This window comes from Chiloscyllium plagiosum, unplaced genomic scaffold, assembly GCF_037043375.1.
Source record: "Chiloscyllium plagiosum isolate Xiang-an unplaced genomic scaffold, Cpla_swu_hap1 HiC_scaffold_4, whole genome shotgun sequence".
In the NCBI taxonomy this organism is placed as follows: Eukaryota; Metazoa; Chordata; class Chondrichthyes; order Orectolobiformes; family Hemiscylliidae; genus Chiloscyllium; species Chiloscyllium plagiosum.
In genome coordinates, this window is record NW_028270142.1 from 74,988,346 (window position 1) to 75,004,643 (window position 16,298).

The 16,298-nt window shown below is 41.7% G+C and overlaps 1 protein-coding gene across 4 annotated transcripts in view; it reads left to right on the forward strand.

Moving 5' to 3' along the window:
• sdr16c5b (short chain dehydrogenase/reductase family 16C, member 5b) overlaps positions 1-16,298 on the forward strand; it is a 77,115-nt gene that overhangs the window by 10,668 nt on the left and 50,149 nt on the right. For all 4 annotated transcript variants that reach the window (XR_015756984.1, XM_087986369.1, XM_087986370.1 and 1 more), the window contains exon 2: positions 12,138-12,269. Coding sequence is in view for 3 of the 4 variants with exons in the window: in XM_087986369.1 (XP_087842495.1) it covers positions 12,138-12,269 (132 nt within the window). In the remaining variant the exon portion in view is untranslated. The remainder of the gene's footprint in view (positions 1-12,137; positions 12,270-16,298) is intronic.

Below are 16,298 nucleotides of genomic sequence, written 5' to 3' on the forward strand. Positions count from 1 at the left end.
TTATCTCTCAGCGCCCTTCCTCCTCCACATTCCTGATGAAGAGCTTATGCCCGTAACATCGACTGCCCTGCTCCTCGGATGCTGCCTGATCTGCTGAGCTTTTCCAGTGCCACACGTTTTGACTCTGACATGTTCTATCTCACCAGCAGAGGTGTTGGCAGAGTGGTATACAGTCAGGAGGGAGTTGCTCTGGGAGTCATCAACATTTGACTCTGGGTCCAGGTTAAATATGGGCAACCTCCTGTTGATTACCACGTACTTTCCTCCCTCAGCTGATGAATTGCTACTCCTCCATGTTGAACAACACTTGGAGGAAGCACCGAGGATGGCAAGGGCACAAAATGTATTCTGGGTGGGGTATTTCAATGCAAGAGGATTCCTGGGGGGTGTAGTGAGAGAGGGACTCACTGAAATCCTTGTATAGGGAGGAGGAGAGCTTCTTCAAGGAAGTATTTCAAGGGGTATTTCAATGTCCACCACCAAGAGTGGCTCGGCAGAAGTGCTACAGATTGAGCTGTTCGGGTCCTAAAAGACACAGCTGCGAGACTGGGTCTCTGGCAGGTGGCGAGGGAACCAATCGAGGGAAAAACATAATTGACCTCAATCTTATCGATCTGCCAGCTGCAGATGCATATGCTTGTGGCAGATTCGAGAGGAGTCACCACTGCACAGTTCTTGTGGGGATGAAGTCCCATTTTCACGTTGAGAATAACGTCCATCATGTTGAGTGGCACCTTCACTGTGCCAAATGGGACAGATCTCTAAATGGTAACGCTGATCAGATCTAGCAACTCAAAACTGGGCATCCTTGAGGTGCTGTGGATGATCAACAGCAGCAGAATTGCACTCATGGCCCAGCCTATCCCCCACTATCATTATCATCAAGCCAGGGGATCAACCCTGGTTCAAAGGAGAGTGCAAGATTGGACCAGGCATACCTGAAGATTAGGTGTCAACCTAGTGAAGTCACCAAACAGGATGCCTTGCATGCCAAACAGCATAAGCAGCAAGTGATAGGCAGAGCTAAGTGATCCCATAACCAACGAATCAGATCTATAATCTGTAATCGCGCTACGTATAGTCGCAAATGGTGGTGGATGATTAAACAACTCACTGGAGGAGGAGGCTCCATAAATATCCCCATCTTCAATGATGGAAAAGCCCAGCACATCAGCGCACCACATATGGCTGAGCACAGCAAATTCCAGCCAGAAGTACCAATTTGGATGATCCAACTGTCTTCTCCAGCAGTTGCCAGCATTACAGATACCAGTCTTCAGCCATTTTGATTCACTGCATGTGATACCATGAAACAGTTGGAGAAACTGGATAGTGCAAAGGCTATGGGTCATTCTGACAATAGTACTGAAGACTTGTGCTCCAGAATCTACCATTCCCCTAGCCAAGTTGTTCCAGTACAGTTACAACACTGGCATCTACCTGGCAATTGAAAATTGTTCAAGTATTTCCTGTATATAAAAAGCAGGACAAATCCCACCTGGTCAATTACTGCCTCATCAGTCTACTCTCGATCATCAGTAAAGTGATCAAAGGTGTCATCGACAGAGCTATCAAGCAGCACCTGCTCAGCAATAACCTGCTCAGTGATGCCCAGTTTGGATTCTGCCAGGGCTACTCAGCTCAGTGCAGGTTTGGTCCAAACACTGACAAAAGAGCTGAATTCCAGAGGCGAGATGAGAATGATAGCCCTTGACATCAAGGCTGCATTCGATCGAGTATGGCATCAGGGAGCCCTAGCAAAACTGGAATCACTTGATAATTTGATGCAAAGTTTGAGGTAGATGGTATGGTTGTTGGAGGTCAGTCATCTCCGTTACAGAACATCTTTGGAAAAGTTCCTTAGAGTTGTGTCCTTGGCCCAACCATCTTCAGCTGTTTCATCAATGACCTCTGCTCTATCATAAGGTCAGAACTAAGGATGTTCGCTGATTGCGCAATGTTCAGCACCATTCTGAACTCCTCAGATACTGAAGTAGTCCATGTTTAAATGCAACAAGACTAGGACAATACCCAGGCTTGGGCTGACAAGTGACAAGTAACATTTGCGCCGCACTAATACCAGGCTATGACTATCACGAATAAAAGACCATCTAACCACTATTCCTTGGCGTTTAACGGTGTTACCATCACTGAATCCCCCATTATCAACACTCTGGGTGTTATCATTGACGCGAAACTCATCTGTACTCACTGCATAAATGCATTGGCTACAAGGGTATGTCAGAAGTTAGGAATACTGTGGCAAGTAACTCACCACCTGACTCCTCAAAGTGTGTTCACTATCTACAAGGCACAAGTCAGGGGTGTGATGAATTACTCCCCATTTGCCTGAATGAGTGCAGTCCCAACAACAGTCAAGAGCTCAATGCCATCCAGGACAAAGCAACTTATTGATTAGCACCACCTCCACAAGCATCCACTCCCTCCACCACCGATGCTCGGTCGCAGCAGTGTGTATTTGCAAAAAAGTTCTTGATAAGGAAATGGAGACTGTCAGATGTTCAGATGGATAAAATTGCATAAGGATTAACAAATTGGGATATAATCAAATCAAAAATTGGGCGGCACGGTGGCACAGTGGTTAGCACTGCTGCCTCACAGCGCTAGAGACCCGGGTTCAATTCCCGCCTCAGGCGACTGACTGTGTGGAGTTTGCACGTTCTCCCCGTGTCTGCGTGGGTTTCCTCCGGGTGCTCCGGTTTCCTCCCACAGTCCAAAGATGTGCAGGTCAGGTGAATTGGCCATACTAAATTGCCCGTAGTGTTAGGTAAGGGGTAAATGTAGGGGTATGGGTGGGTTGCGCTTCGGTGGGGCGATGTGGACTTGTTGGGCCGAAGGGCCTGTTTCCACACTGTAAGTAATCTAATCTAATCTAATCTAATCTAAAAAAATTCGAATTAACTTAGGCTCCTGTAATGCCCATTATTTTTTGCATAAAGTCACTGAAACTGGCTAAATCAAGTTGACTAAACCACTTCCCCATGTTTGTCTTTGCTGGTACAACATACCACTCATAAAGGTTTACAGCAGGGAAACTGAACCTTTGGCCCAATTTACCCATATTGCCCAGTTTTCACAATTTAAACTAGTCTCATTTGCCTGTTTTTGGTCCATGTCCCTCCATATCTATTCCATCCATTACCTCTAAATGTTTAAATAATAAACATTGGGTCAGTGGGCTGAAGAATGGTCGGTGGAGATTAATTCGCCTCCACTACTACCCCTGGCAGCCTGTTCCAGACACTCAGACTTGGTGTGAAAAAATTTGCCCTTTATACGCATTTGTATTTGTCCCCTCCCTACCTTAAACCTATGGGCTATGCCGTTTGTTTTGAGATTCCCCTACATCTGCAACACGAATGTCCTCCTCCAACCTGGCCCTTGGAGTGAAAAGCTGTCAGCTATCTACTTTTATGTATGCCTTTTGTGTCTATAAGATCACCCCTTAGTCTCCTACGCACCAGGAAAAAAATGCCCAGCCTATCTAACCTCTCCTTATAACTCAAACCTTCCAGTCTAGCTAGCATCATAGTAAATCTTTTCTTTGCCCTTTCTAGTTTAGTAATATCCTTTCCATAGTGGGGTGCATGCAATATTCCAAATGTGGCCTCACCAGCATCTCGTACAGCTGCATTAAGATGTCCCAACTCTTATACTCCGTGCTCTGACCGATGAAAGCAAGCATGCTGAAAGCTGCCTTCACCACCCAGTCTACTTAATTTTCAAGCAGATATGAATCTGTACTTTGATCTCTTTGTTCAATAACACTACCCAGGGCCCTACCATTGATTGTGGAAGTCTGATTTTCTGCCCTGCTTTGCCTGACCAAAATGTAAAACCTTGCATTTATCTAAATTAATCTCCACCGACCATTCTTCAGCCCACTGACCCAATTGCTCAAGATCTTGCTGCATTCCCAAATAATCTTCTTCACTGTCCACTATACCATCAATCTTGATGTAATCCAAAAATTTACTTTCTAAATTCTCATTCGAATCATTTATATAAATGATGAATAGCACCGATCCCTGTGGCACGTTGTTGGTCACAGGCCTCCAGTCTGAAAAACAACCCTCTACCGTCAAGCCAATTTTGTATCCAATTGGCTAGTCCTCCTTGGAATCCTGTGAGATTTAACCTTATTCAACCAACCTACCAAGTGGTACCTTGAGAAAGGTCTTGCTAAATTCTTCGTAGACAATGTTTACCACACTGCTCTCTGCTGCTTTGTTGGTCACTCCTTCGGCATGGATGTGATCTGCCCTAACCATGTGGATCCAAATTTATTTTGATTTGAAATCTGTTCTTTTGTATTAAACAAGTTGCTTATGTCACTTCACTTTTTTTTAAACAATAGGGTAACAGATTTAAATCAGTCAATTATTGAGCAATTATCCTCGTTGGTGGGAAAGTGCCTGTCATTAAGATTGGAGTGACAGATCAACTATGAAGTTTTTTTTTAAACAATGTTTCATTCAAAGAGGTATTTCATACTTTCATAATTTTTTTTGAAGAGCTGACTGAAGTATGGAGCTGAGAATAAAATGGGCCACTTATAGTTGGTGGTTTGGAAAAAACATTGGGAAGATAGATGTGGGAAAACAAGATAGGTCAGTTAGGTTTGTTGAAGTGGTAAAGGAAAGCACAGTGGAAGTTCAAAATTCATTTGCAACCTGGTCAGTGGTTGGTTGAGAGGGAGTGCTAGATCTCTTTAAAGAATGTACTTGTGTGGCTAAGGTTTATATATGTATGCCAGGAGGAGCAGGTAACTAAATTAAGATTTTAAAACATATGGGAACAAATCATTCTTTGGTGAGCAAAGTTAAAAATCACACAACACCAGGTTATAGTCCAACAGGTTTAATTGGAAGCACACTAGCTTTCGGAGCAACGTTCCTTCATCAGGTGATTGTCACAATTACCTGATGAAGGAGCGTCGCTCCGAAAGCTAGTGTGCTTCCAATTAAACCTGTTGGACTATAACCTGGTGTTGTGTGATTTTTAACTTTGTACACCCCAGTCCAACACCGGCATCTCTGAATCATTCTTTGGTGAGAGATGAGGTGATGTGTAGTTCAAAAGGAGTATTGCCAGAAAGAGTGGGAATACAGAATTCCTAGGAAGAGCAGTGTTCCATTATATAATAAGTTTGAACAATCCAGTGAAAAATGGTGACGTGCTGGTAGGGATAATAGAGAAATTCTTGTTTCTGGAAATATAGTTTATCCATGGTAATAACATAGGTCACACTTGGGAATGGTGACTACTGTGGTTGAAACACTAATGGAAAATCAGGCAACCGAAATGTTGAAGGAAGTATATCCTGGGATTTTTCTGCACTGTGTAGTAACAAAATCACAAAACTACTTTGGAAACGGGGGGAAAATCAAAAAACAAAAGTAAGGAATTGAAGTTCAATTATCAGAGATTATGTTTGATCAAATGGTTGAGGAAAAAAGAATAAGAACAAGTGGAGAATAAAGTGGATGTTTTTAATTCAGAGGAATCAGCTGAATTATAACAAAGATGAAAAATTACAGCAGTTATATCCAAAATCATACAGAAGAAGAATCTGAATATATCCCAGTATATTACTCTCTTAAAGTGAAGTCTTGATAAAGAAATGGAGACCGTCAGATGTTCAGGTGGATGAAAAATGGGCAGATGTTCATTCATGGAATATAGAAAGGTGGTGTTGCGGATAATGTGTGAATTATCAATAGGAGGTCACTTGGGAGTAAAGCAATCTCAAGCCAAAATGCAAAAATATTTTTATTGATTTGGACTGCAAAAAGATGTGATTGAGTTTTGCCGGACATAACTTCCATATCAGGTAGCTGGAAATTCCCGGTAGCAATAAAACCAACACCATTATTATCCATTTCAGCTTTAAAGAACCATTTTCAAGAGTCTTAAATTATTGCAGGATGCCTACCTAAAACAAAAAGTAGGAATCAATATTTGTTGAGCATAATGGATGTGTCTATTTGATTTTCACATTACTCAGGATCATAGCTAAAAGGATTGTGGAAGAGTTACACAAATTATTTTACTCGATACAGACTACCCTCAGAAATAATCAGATTACAGATCAGATTTTACATCAGTTATTCAAGGATGTTATAAATAGCTTAGGAACAAAACAATTCAAATCCACTGCATACCATCCAGAATCACAGGGAGCATTAGAATAGTGGTGTCACACTTGAAAGACCATGTCCATTTGTACTTTTGCTATTAAGGATGCACCTAATGAATAAGAACAAAGAAGATTTGCAGTCCAGGAACAGGCCCTTCCAAGCCTGAGCCGATCCAAATGTACTGTCTAAACCTGTCGGTCAATTCCTAAGCATCTGTACCCCTCTGCTCCCCACCTACTCATGCATCTGTCCAGACGCATCTTAAATGAATCTACCGTGCCTGCCTCTACCACTTCTGCTGGCAATGCGTTCCAAACGCCCACCACCCTCTAAGCTACATTCAGTCCATTTGAATTAGTTTTTGTATATGAAGTGAGAGGACCACTGAAATTAAGGAGAAATTGATGAGTCGGAGTTCAAACAGTGTCACATTTTTGGGAAAGATCTAATAGAGCAGATGAGTTAGGACAATATTTGAAAGTAGCACAGCATGCGATGCAACAGGAAGCAGACAAAAGATAAAAAATTCACAGTTTCACAAGCAGGAATAAAGTGTTAGTATTACTACCAGTGGTGGGTGAACCTGTTAAAAACAAGGTTTAATGGGCCTTATCAAATTTAAGGGAAATTTAGTGAGGTGAACTATTTATTAAGAATAGGCAAAAGTGAGGACTGCAGATGCTGGAAGCCAGAGTTTAGATCAGAGTGATGCTGGAAAAGCACAGCAGGTCAGGCAGCATCTGAGGAGCAGGAAAATCGACATTTCGGGCAAAAGCCCTTCATCAGGAATAGAGGCAGGGAACCTCCAGGGTGGAGAGATAAATGGGGATGGGACAGGGGAGAAGGTAGCAAAGAGTACAATAGGTGAATGGTCAGAGGAGAGGGTGGAGCGGAAAGGTGGGAAGGGAGGTTGGCAGGTAGGACAGGTCATGAGGACAGTGCTGAGCTGGAAGGTTGGAACTGGGGTAAGGTGGGGGAAGGGGAAATGAGGAAACTGGTGAAGTCCACATTGATGCCCTGGGGTTGAAGTTTTCTGAGGCGGAAGATGAGGCGTTCATCCTCCAGGCGTAGGGTGGTGAGGGATCGGCGGTGGAGGAGACCCAGGACCTGCATGTCCTCGGCAGAGTGGGAGGGGGAATTGAAATGTTGGGCCACAGGTTGGTGAGGTTGATTGGTGTGGGTGTCCCGGAGATGTTCCCTGAAGTGCTCTGCGAGGAGGCGTCCAGTCTCCCCAATGTAGAAGAGACCGCATTGGGAGCAACAGATACAATAAATGACATTGGTGGATGTGCAGGTGAAACTTTGATGGAAGTGGAAGGCTCCTTTGAGGCCTTGGATGGTGGTGAGGGAGGAGGTGTGGGCGCAGGTTTTGCAATTCCTGCGGTGGCAGGGCAGGGTACCAGGACAGGAGGGTGGGTTGTTGGGGGGCATGGAACTGACCAGGTAGTCATCCCGCACCACCTCACTCAAACCCCACCCCTCCAACCGTAACAAGGAGAGAACCCTCCCCCCAGTCCTCACTATCCACCCTACCAACCTTTGCATTAGCCGCATCATCCGCTGACATTTTCACCACCTCAACTGACCCCACCACCAGAGATATATTTCCCTCCCCATCGCTTTCCGCAAAGACCTTTCTCTTCTTGACTACCTGGTCAGGTCCATGCCCCACCCCCCCCAACAACCCACCCTCCCGTCCTGACACCCTCCCCTGCCACCGCAGGAATTGCAAAACCTGCGTCTACACCTCCTCCCTCACCACCATCCAAGACCCTAAAGGAGCCTTCCACATCCATCAAAGTTTTACCTGCACATCCAACAATGTATTTTATTGTATCCGTTGCTCCCAATGCGGTCCCCTCTACATTGGGGAGACTGAACACCTGCTTGCAGAGCACTTTAGGGAACATCTCCGGGACACCCGCACCAATCAACCCCACCGCCCCGTGACCCAACATTTCAACTCCCCCTCCCACTCTGCTGCAGGCATGGAGGTCCTGGGCCGCCTCCACCTCTGCTCCCTCACCACCCGACACCTGGAGGAAGAACGCCACGGTGGCACAATGGTTAGCACTGCTGCCTCACAGCGCCAGAGACCCGGGTTCAATTCCCGCCTCAGGCGACTGACTGTGTGGAGTTTGCACGTTCTCCCCGTGTCTGCGTGGGTTTCCTCCGGGTGCTCCGGTTTCCTCTCACAGTCCAAAGATGTGCAGATCAGGTGAATTGGCCATGCTAAATTGCCCGTAGTGTTAGGTAAGGGGTAAATGTAGGGGTATGGGTGGGTTGCGCTTCGGCGGGTCGTTGTGGACTTGTTGGGCTGAAGGGCCTGTTTCCACACTGTAAGTAATCTAATATAATCTTTCCGCCTTGGAACACTTCAACTCCAGGGCATCAATGTGGACTTCACCAGTTTACTCATTTCCCCTCCCCCCACCTTACCCCAGTTCCAACCTTCCAGCTCAGCACTGTCCTCATGACCTGTCCTACCTGCCAATCTCCCTTCCCACCTATCCGCTCCACCCTCCCCTCTGACCTATCATCTCCATCCCCATCCCCATTTACCTATTGTACTCATTGCTACTTTCTCCCCAGTCCCACACCACCCCCACCCCGCCATTTATCTCTCCACCCTGGAGGCTCCCTGCCTCTATTCCTGATGAAGGACTTTTGCCCAAAACGCGATTTTCCTGCTCCTCGGATGCTGCCTGACCTGCTGTGTTTTTGCAGCACCACTCTGATCTAAACACTATTTATTAAGAATTCCAGATAGAACCAAAATCTCTCATGGTGTTTTGATAGGAAAGGAAAGCAACGCTAAAGGAGAATGTGTGACTTGTTACGACACAGTGTGAAGAACTAAGTTCAGATGATTCTGCATTGGATTTTCTATTTAAATTGTCCAATGAAAAGGTTATCAAAAATTGGGATATATTCCTGAGTTATCTTGCAGAGGAAAATTGAAATGACCTGAAAGAGTTATGAAAATCACATGGGGACATATGTGAGAAATATCTGAAAAGTATTAATCTGATTATGCATGATGCAGATATACAGAATGCTGTTCCAATTAAGCAACACCCATATAGACTTAACTCTTAAAGTTGGCACAGGTTCAAAAAGAGGTTGATCGCATGTTCAAAGATCATATAATTGTAGTGAGTTGCAGTGAATGGAGCTCATCCATAATAATGGTGCCAAAACCACATGGTATCCAAGAATTATGTGTGGATTATCGCAAAGTCAATGCAATTACAAAATCTGATTCATATCCTGTTCCACGTTTGGAAGGCTATTTTGAGAAGGTGTTTGAACCAAATCGTATGTTCCTTATGAGTTGAACTTACTCGATGATACTGGCAGGTAGTTTTATCCAAAAGAGGGAAGGAAATTTTGTGACACCAAGTGGACTACACAAGTTATAACTCCTGCTTTTTGGTATGCAAAATGTGCCAGTCACATTTCCAATAAAATCATTTTGGGATTTCCTAATTGGGTGGTGTACATCAACAATCTAGTGATTTTTACTCCCACATGGAAGGAATAGTTGGAGAATCTATAGGAATTGTTTGACTGACTTTGGGACATGGGCTGAGTAATAAGGTAGACAAGCAGGAAACTGGGAGAACACAGTAAGCCAGTCAGCATGAGGAGGTGGAGAAGTCAATGCTTCTGGTGTAACCTTTCTTCAAGTCCTGAAGAGTATGGGGAATTTCCTATACTGTCTCCAAAGAGAGAAATACTACAATTCAACATTTAAAAAGAACAAGGAGGGGAGAGAAAGAGGAGAGGGTATAGCATTGCTAATCAGACATTAAGATTGATATGTCCCCAAAGCCAGACAGATTTATTTTAGGTTGCTCTGGGAAGTGAGAAAGGAGGTTGCTAAGCTGGCGAAGATCTTTGCTTCCTCACTCTGCACGGGAGTCATACCGGAGGATTAGAGGGAGGCGAATGTTGTCCCTCTTTTCAAAAAGGGGAATAGGGAAATCCCTGGCAATGACAGACCAGTCAGTCTTACGTCTGTGGTCAGCAAGGTTTTGGAAAGAACTGAGGGATGGGTTTATGACTATTTGCAAAAGCATAGTGTGATTAAAGGCAGTCAGCATGCCTTTGTGAGTGGCACGTCATGCCTCACAAATCTTATTGAGTTCTTTGAGGAGGTGACGAAACACAAAATGACAATGTTGATGAAGTGAATGGACAAGAGTGTGACAAGTGAATTTCAAAATAGTTGAATGTAAAGTCCACTTTGAACTTAAAGAAATGTAGAGGAGGATCCTTTCTAAATGATAATCTAGAAACCGTAGTAGTCCAAAGGGACTTGGGGTCACAGGTGATTAATGTGCCGTGAATAGGTACAGAAAATATTCAGAAAATAATCACTGGCATATTTGGCTGTTAGATTAGATTACCTACAGTGTGGAAACAGGCCCATCGGCCCAACAAATCCACACCGACCCTCCGAAGAGAAACCCACCCAGACCGATTTTCCCTCTGACTAAAGCACCTAACACTATGGGCAATTTAGCATGGGCAATTTAGCATGGCCAATTCACCTGACCTGCACATCTTTGGACTGTGGGAGGAAACCTTACACACACACAGGGAGAATGTGCAAACTCCACACGAACAGTCACCCAAGACTGGAATCTAACCTGGGACCCTGGTGTCCTGAGGCAGCAATGCTAACCACTGAGACACTGTGCCGCTCTAGAGGACTAGAATATGAGAGGGTGGAACCTGTCCATTAGTTATACAAAACTTTAGTTAAATGTCATCTTTAATTTTGAGCACAGTTCTGGGCACCACACTTTAAAGATATATTAGTCTTCAAGATGGTGCAACTTAAGTTTAACAGATACCTAAATTTCAAGGGTAAATGATTAAGAATGATTGCATAAACTGGGATTGTGTTCCGTGCAGTTCAGACAATGGAGGTGATTTGATCAATGTTTTCAAGGTATTAATAGGAATGGATTATTCATTGCTTATCAGTTTTTTTTATTCATGTGATGTGTATGTGTTCTTGACTAAACAGCGTTCATTGCTCATTCCAAATTGCATGTTAGGCTGTTAACATTGCTGTGGGTCTGATTTAATTATATGGAATGAAAGGTTTTATGGAATTTTAACAAATCCAGTTGTTAAGGTTAGTGTAGAAAATAAAACTAGGAGTAGGGTTTCAAGGCTAGGGTTAGATATTAATCTGGGTAAATCTGGAATAATTTTGAATCCACAAGACTACTGATACTACTGTTCTGGAGAATTGTGCTAGATCATCCCCAAAAGATGATGTTTCAAGATGAACCAGCAGTTATGAAGCTCAATCGATCAGTTCAAGTTGGTGTGCATTCAGATTACACCAATGCTAGAATAACTCAGGTTATTTTCTCTGGAGTGGCAGAGGCTGAGAGGAGACTCTAAAGAAGTCTCTAAGATTATGAGATGCATAGATGGAGTTGACAGTCAAACTTTTTCCCAGAGTTGTAATGTCTAAAACTAGAGAGCATGCATTACACTGAGAGGGTGTAGATTTTATTAACACAGTGGTAGGAGTGTGGCATGCCAAGGGTGGTGGTGGAACTTTTTAAGGGACTTTTAGATAAGCGCATTGAATATGCAAGGAAAGGAGGGATATGGACTTAAGGGATTAATTTAATTTGGTGTCTTGTTCGGCACAATATCATGGGCGGAAGGGCCGGTTCCTATGCTGTTTTGTTCTATGTTCTATGTTACGTGCATCCAAGATGATAGGCTGTTGAGGAAGGGTTTTATTTCCTATTTTATATTTCTGATTTAGAGTATATAAGGTAATATATTTAGAGCTAAGTAATCTACTTACAGCTTCATAAATTAGAATATAAGTGAACAGTGGAATAATTCTAATATGTACAAGACAATGCTCATTTATGTAATACCGATGAAGGTGAAGAGTTGGTGTATGTGTTGCTATTTAATGTGCTTGTCTTTTGTCAGGTGAAAAAAGAGGTTGGAGATGTCAGCATCTTGATAAACAATGCAGGTATTGTTACTGGAAAAAAATTTATGGAATCACCAGATGCCTTGCTGGAGAAAACTATGGAAGTGAACAGCCTTGCACATTTTTGGGTAAGCATTTCAGTACTGTTAACTTATTAATGGACGATTTGAATTAGAACTCAGCAAGCTGGTAAACCCTAATACCACAGGTAGCTCTCCTATAATAGTTGCGGACCCGTGTGGTGCAGTGTTTAGAAAATTGCACAATAAAAGTAATGAGATCTGTGGGAAAAACTGGGTTATGGCAAACCACTATCAGTAAAAGTCTAGATTAAAATAGTAGTTAGCCTAACATAAATGATAGCACAGTCTAAGTAAATCTTTAAATCATATATTTGAATGAAATAAAACAGTAAATTTAACAGTTTAACACCAAAATCACTGACTGCAGCACTGTACCTTTCACCAGAAGCTCGTCACCAGAAAGCGTGCAAGCCGACTGACCAGTGTTCCAATGCGGAAGTCCAGTCTTCCTCAAGATTCTCCCTGGGTTTGAAATAAAGTTCTTTCTAAGTGTACATTACAATTCCCATTTTCGCAATAAGTTTTAAGGCTTGCAGAGCTGACTACATTCCTGTTTTAGCTGGACATACTGCATTTTGCAGACAGAGGATCTTGAGGCTTGGTTTTGTTGTTCAGGTAGTGCCAGGCATGGAATCACGTAACAGCGAATGGGTGTTTGCTTCACAAAAAAAAGGCTGCAATTCGCATATCATGTTACAGCTAAATCACATTTAATAAATGTGTGTTATAGGAGAACTACCGATAGTGGATTTCAATAAAGTGAGATTAAAAAATACATCCTTGGCATTTCATTTCATTGTTTGGCCAGATTAGTAAAGAAAGGAGTGGAGCAAGGACATAGCAGACATTACTGAAAATGGAATAGATCCCCAAGCTTTCAACAGTGATTTTCACATCTGTCCCCTCAGTTAAGGCTCTGGTTATGTTGTATGCAAGCGTATGTTGCCAGTTGTTTGCAGATACAAAGCAGTTTCCACTGCCATCACACTCCTAAGCATTTTTAATATTTGGCTTGATACCACACTGGAACAAAAAGATCTTTGTTTGGATCTAAGTCATCTCTACTGTTTCTGATATCTTTGTTGAAACTCCCAGAAACTTCTCTTAATTTTCTTTACATATTCAGCTCTCTAACCTCCTTTGAAAATCCTTGAATTTGTTTGAGCTGTTTCTGACATTAAAATTTTTCATGTTATTAGGAAATCCCTCTTCACATGATGTAACCAAAGTGAAATGTTTTAAAACCAAAGGAAAATGCTGGAGAAACTCAGCGGGTCTAGCAGCATCTGTGGAGAGAGAATCATTTTGAGTCTAGTATGACTCTTTAGAACGGTTTCTGTCTCCCCAAATCCTGCCAGAGTTCTCGATTTCTAGCATCCGCTGTGCTTCAACTATTGTTATTAGAAATTTGTTTAGCAATAATGATTTCAAATATGTCAATTAAACAAAAATGGTTTAATATGTATTCTTGATAATGCCATTGTTTCTTTCTGAACACTCACTTACAAATTGGCCTTTCTCCCAATGTAATAATTTCCAAAGAGGGTTGCAGCACAGACAATATTTTCTGAAGATCTTGTATCATTTTTGTCAGACCATGAGCCATGGCACCCTTCTCTCTCTCTTTTGACCCTGGTACTATTGATAAACCCGTTCTGGTACTAGCATAGTAAGAGGCAATAACAGATACCCGATTGAACATGTATGTCTCCTTCAAAAGGAAGGGTGCATTCTTGCACACGTTAGTTTGTCTTAGTGGGGCACAGTAAAAGCCATATTTCTTGTTGCGGTCCTTTGTAATTTCATTTGCCATCAGTACCCTTTAGAGTGCCCTTCCCTTTCATTTTCAGTAGACAACCCCAAGTGACCAAAATGAGTGTAATTAGACCTCCGTTCAAAGCAAAATCTATCAATTAAAACAGTTTGTCTGCTGAAAAACAATAAAACAGCAGATGTAAGTCAGTAGTTTCTGTTTCAAAAAGTCATATCTTCCCTCAGCGGTGATGAGCACCTCTGTACTCAAGATAACTGACAATGATCTCCTTTCAGATCACTTTTAAATGTATGTTGCATTACTGGGTCTTAGCCCCCCCCAAAGTCACCTTCAAGACCACACACAAGAAGAAACAATATGAAGGCTCGTGTCATATGTTAACATCTGTTTTTTCGAAGACACAGATTCAGTAGCCACTGCACTGCATATTGTAATATCCACTTCATAATGTTCATGTCTGCAGCTTGTCGATGTCAGTCGATGCTGTTTTCATTAGAGAAAAGAAGGTTTAGGGGTGACTTGATTGAGGTGTACAAGATGATTAGGGGGTTAGATAGGGTTGACAGTGTGAACCTTTTCCCGCGTATGGAGTCGGGTATTACAAGGGGGCATAGCTTTAAATTAAGGGGGGGTAGATATAGGACTGAAGTTAGGGGTAGGTTCTTCACTCAGCGAGTCGTAAGTTCATGGAATGCCCTGCCAGCAGCAGTGATGGACTCTCCCTCTTTATGGGCATTTAAGCGGGCATTGGATAGGTATATGGAGGATAGTGGGTTAGTATAGGTTAGGTGGGCTTGGATCGGCGCAACATCGAGGGCCAAAGGGCCTGTACTGCGCTGTATTCTTCTATGTTCTATGTTCTAAACCCCATAGCCCTTTGAATCTACAAAATCAGTGCCATTGCAGAACCAAGGAAATCCACAGTACACAGGCTTCTTTATAGTTATATAAATATCTAGCAAATTATACTTCAATTATCAGTAAAAAGTAACCAGTGATTGTTCACGATGCTTAGCTGTGATTTCTCTCATTTTCAACCTTTGTTATAAATGGCCAATGATTTTTTTTTTAGATTTTTCGCTAGAATTGAATTACATATAGAATAATAAAGCAAAACGTGACTTGGTAAATGTAGATGTCACCAAATATGTATCCAATCTACTTGAATGTTTGGCAGGACCTTTCAAATGGTTTTCTCTCTCTATTCTCTCTTCTTTCTTTCTCTCTTTTGCTCTCTCTGTCTGCAGATCCATAAGGTATTTCCAGCATATTCTGTTTTTTGAATGTGAAATTTCCTCTACCTTCAGTATATTACTTCTGTATTACTTCTGTATTACTGTATTACTTGTTTTATAGATTTTGTTTTGAACTTAAAGAACATGCGGAAAACTGTTAAGTCTTTTGTAAAGGTTCTGCTCGATGTTCATTCCATACTTTAATTTAAAAATTATGAAAGCATTGCTTCGGAAGAGAAAGCATTTTACAGTATTAAAGTATAATTATTACTGAGATTACATTTTGCAAATGTGAATAATTTGGATTATTTTAGTGTCAAATAACTTTTAATGTATTCCTTTTGTTTAAATATATTTTCTTTAAATTTTCTTTAAATCCTAAAATAAATCAACAAAAAGCCCTGTTTAATTTTGCCTCCTCCTTTCTCATTTTGTTGGAGGTTTATGACTTTTCATTTTGTCCTTTGCACTGAATAACTGAATAGGAACTCAGCAGTTTAAGTATATCTGCAAATCCGCATTGGTTCCTGTTTCTAATCCTAAATAAGATGGGATGTGTCATATTTAAGCAAATGCTTTAGCAGAATTAGAACAACTTAGCAATTTCAACACCAAATATTGAAAACAATCCAGAAAGTTATTTTTAATTCAGCTAGTTTTTAAACTACATTTTTATTGAAAAGTAGATTTTTTAATATTACAACAAATACAAAACAATCAAAACAATACAAAGAAAGAACACCAAAAAAAATTTTAAAACCCAAACTGCCCTCGTGTACAAATGTATAAATATATAAAAAGTGTAAAAAAAAACCCAACTAACTACTTAACTAAATAAATAATAACTAACAACAAACTAATAAATAATATTAGCTCAGCAAAACAAAACACTAACTTCTGAATGTTGAGAACATCAATTTTCTCACACGTTCGCAGGTCCCCCTCTCTGGATATTGGACTCGTAAAACACAATCGTTACAGTTATATAAAAGCCCTTATTGTTGTGGCAGACAAATCTGTGTCCAGGTATTCCAAAAAGGGCCACCATGTCTTATAGAAACTCTC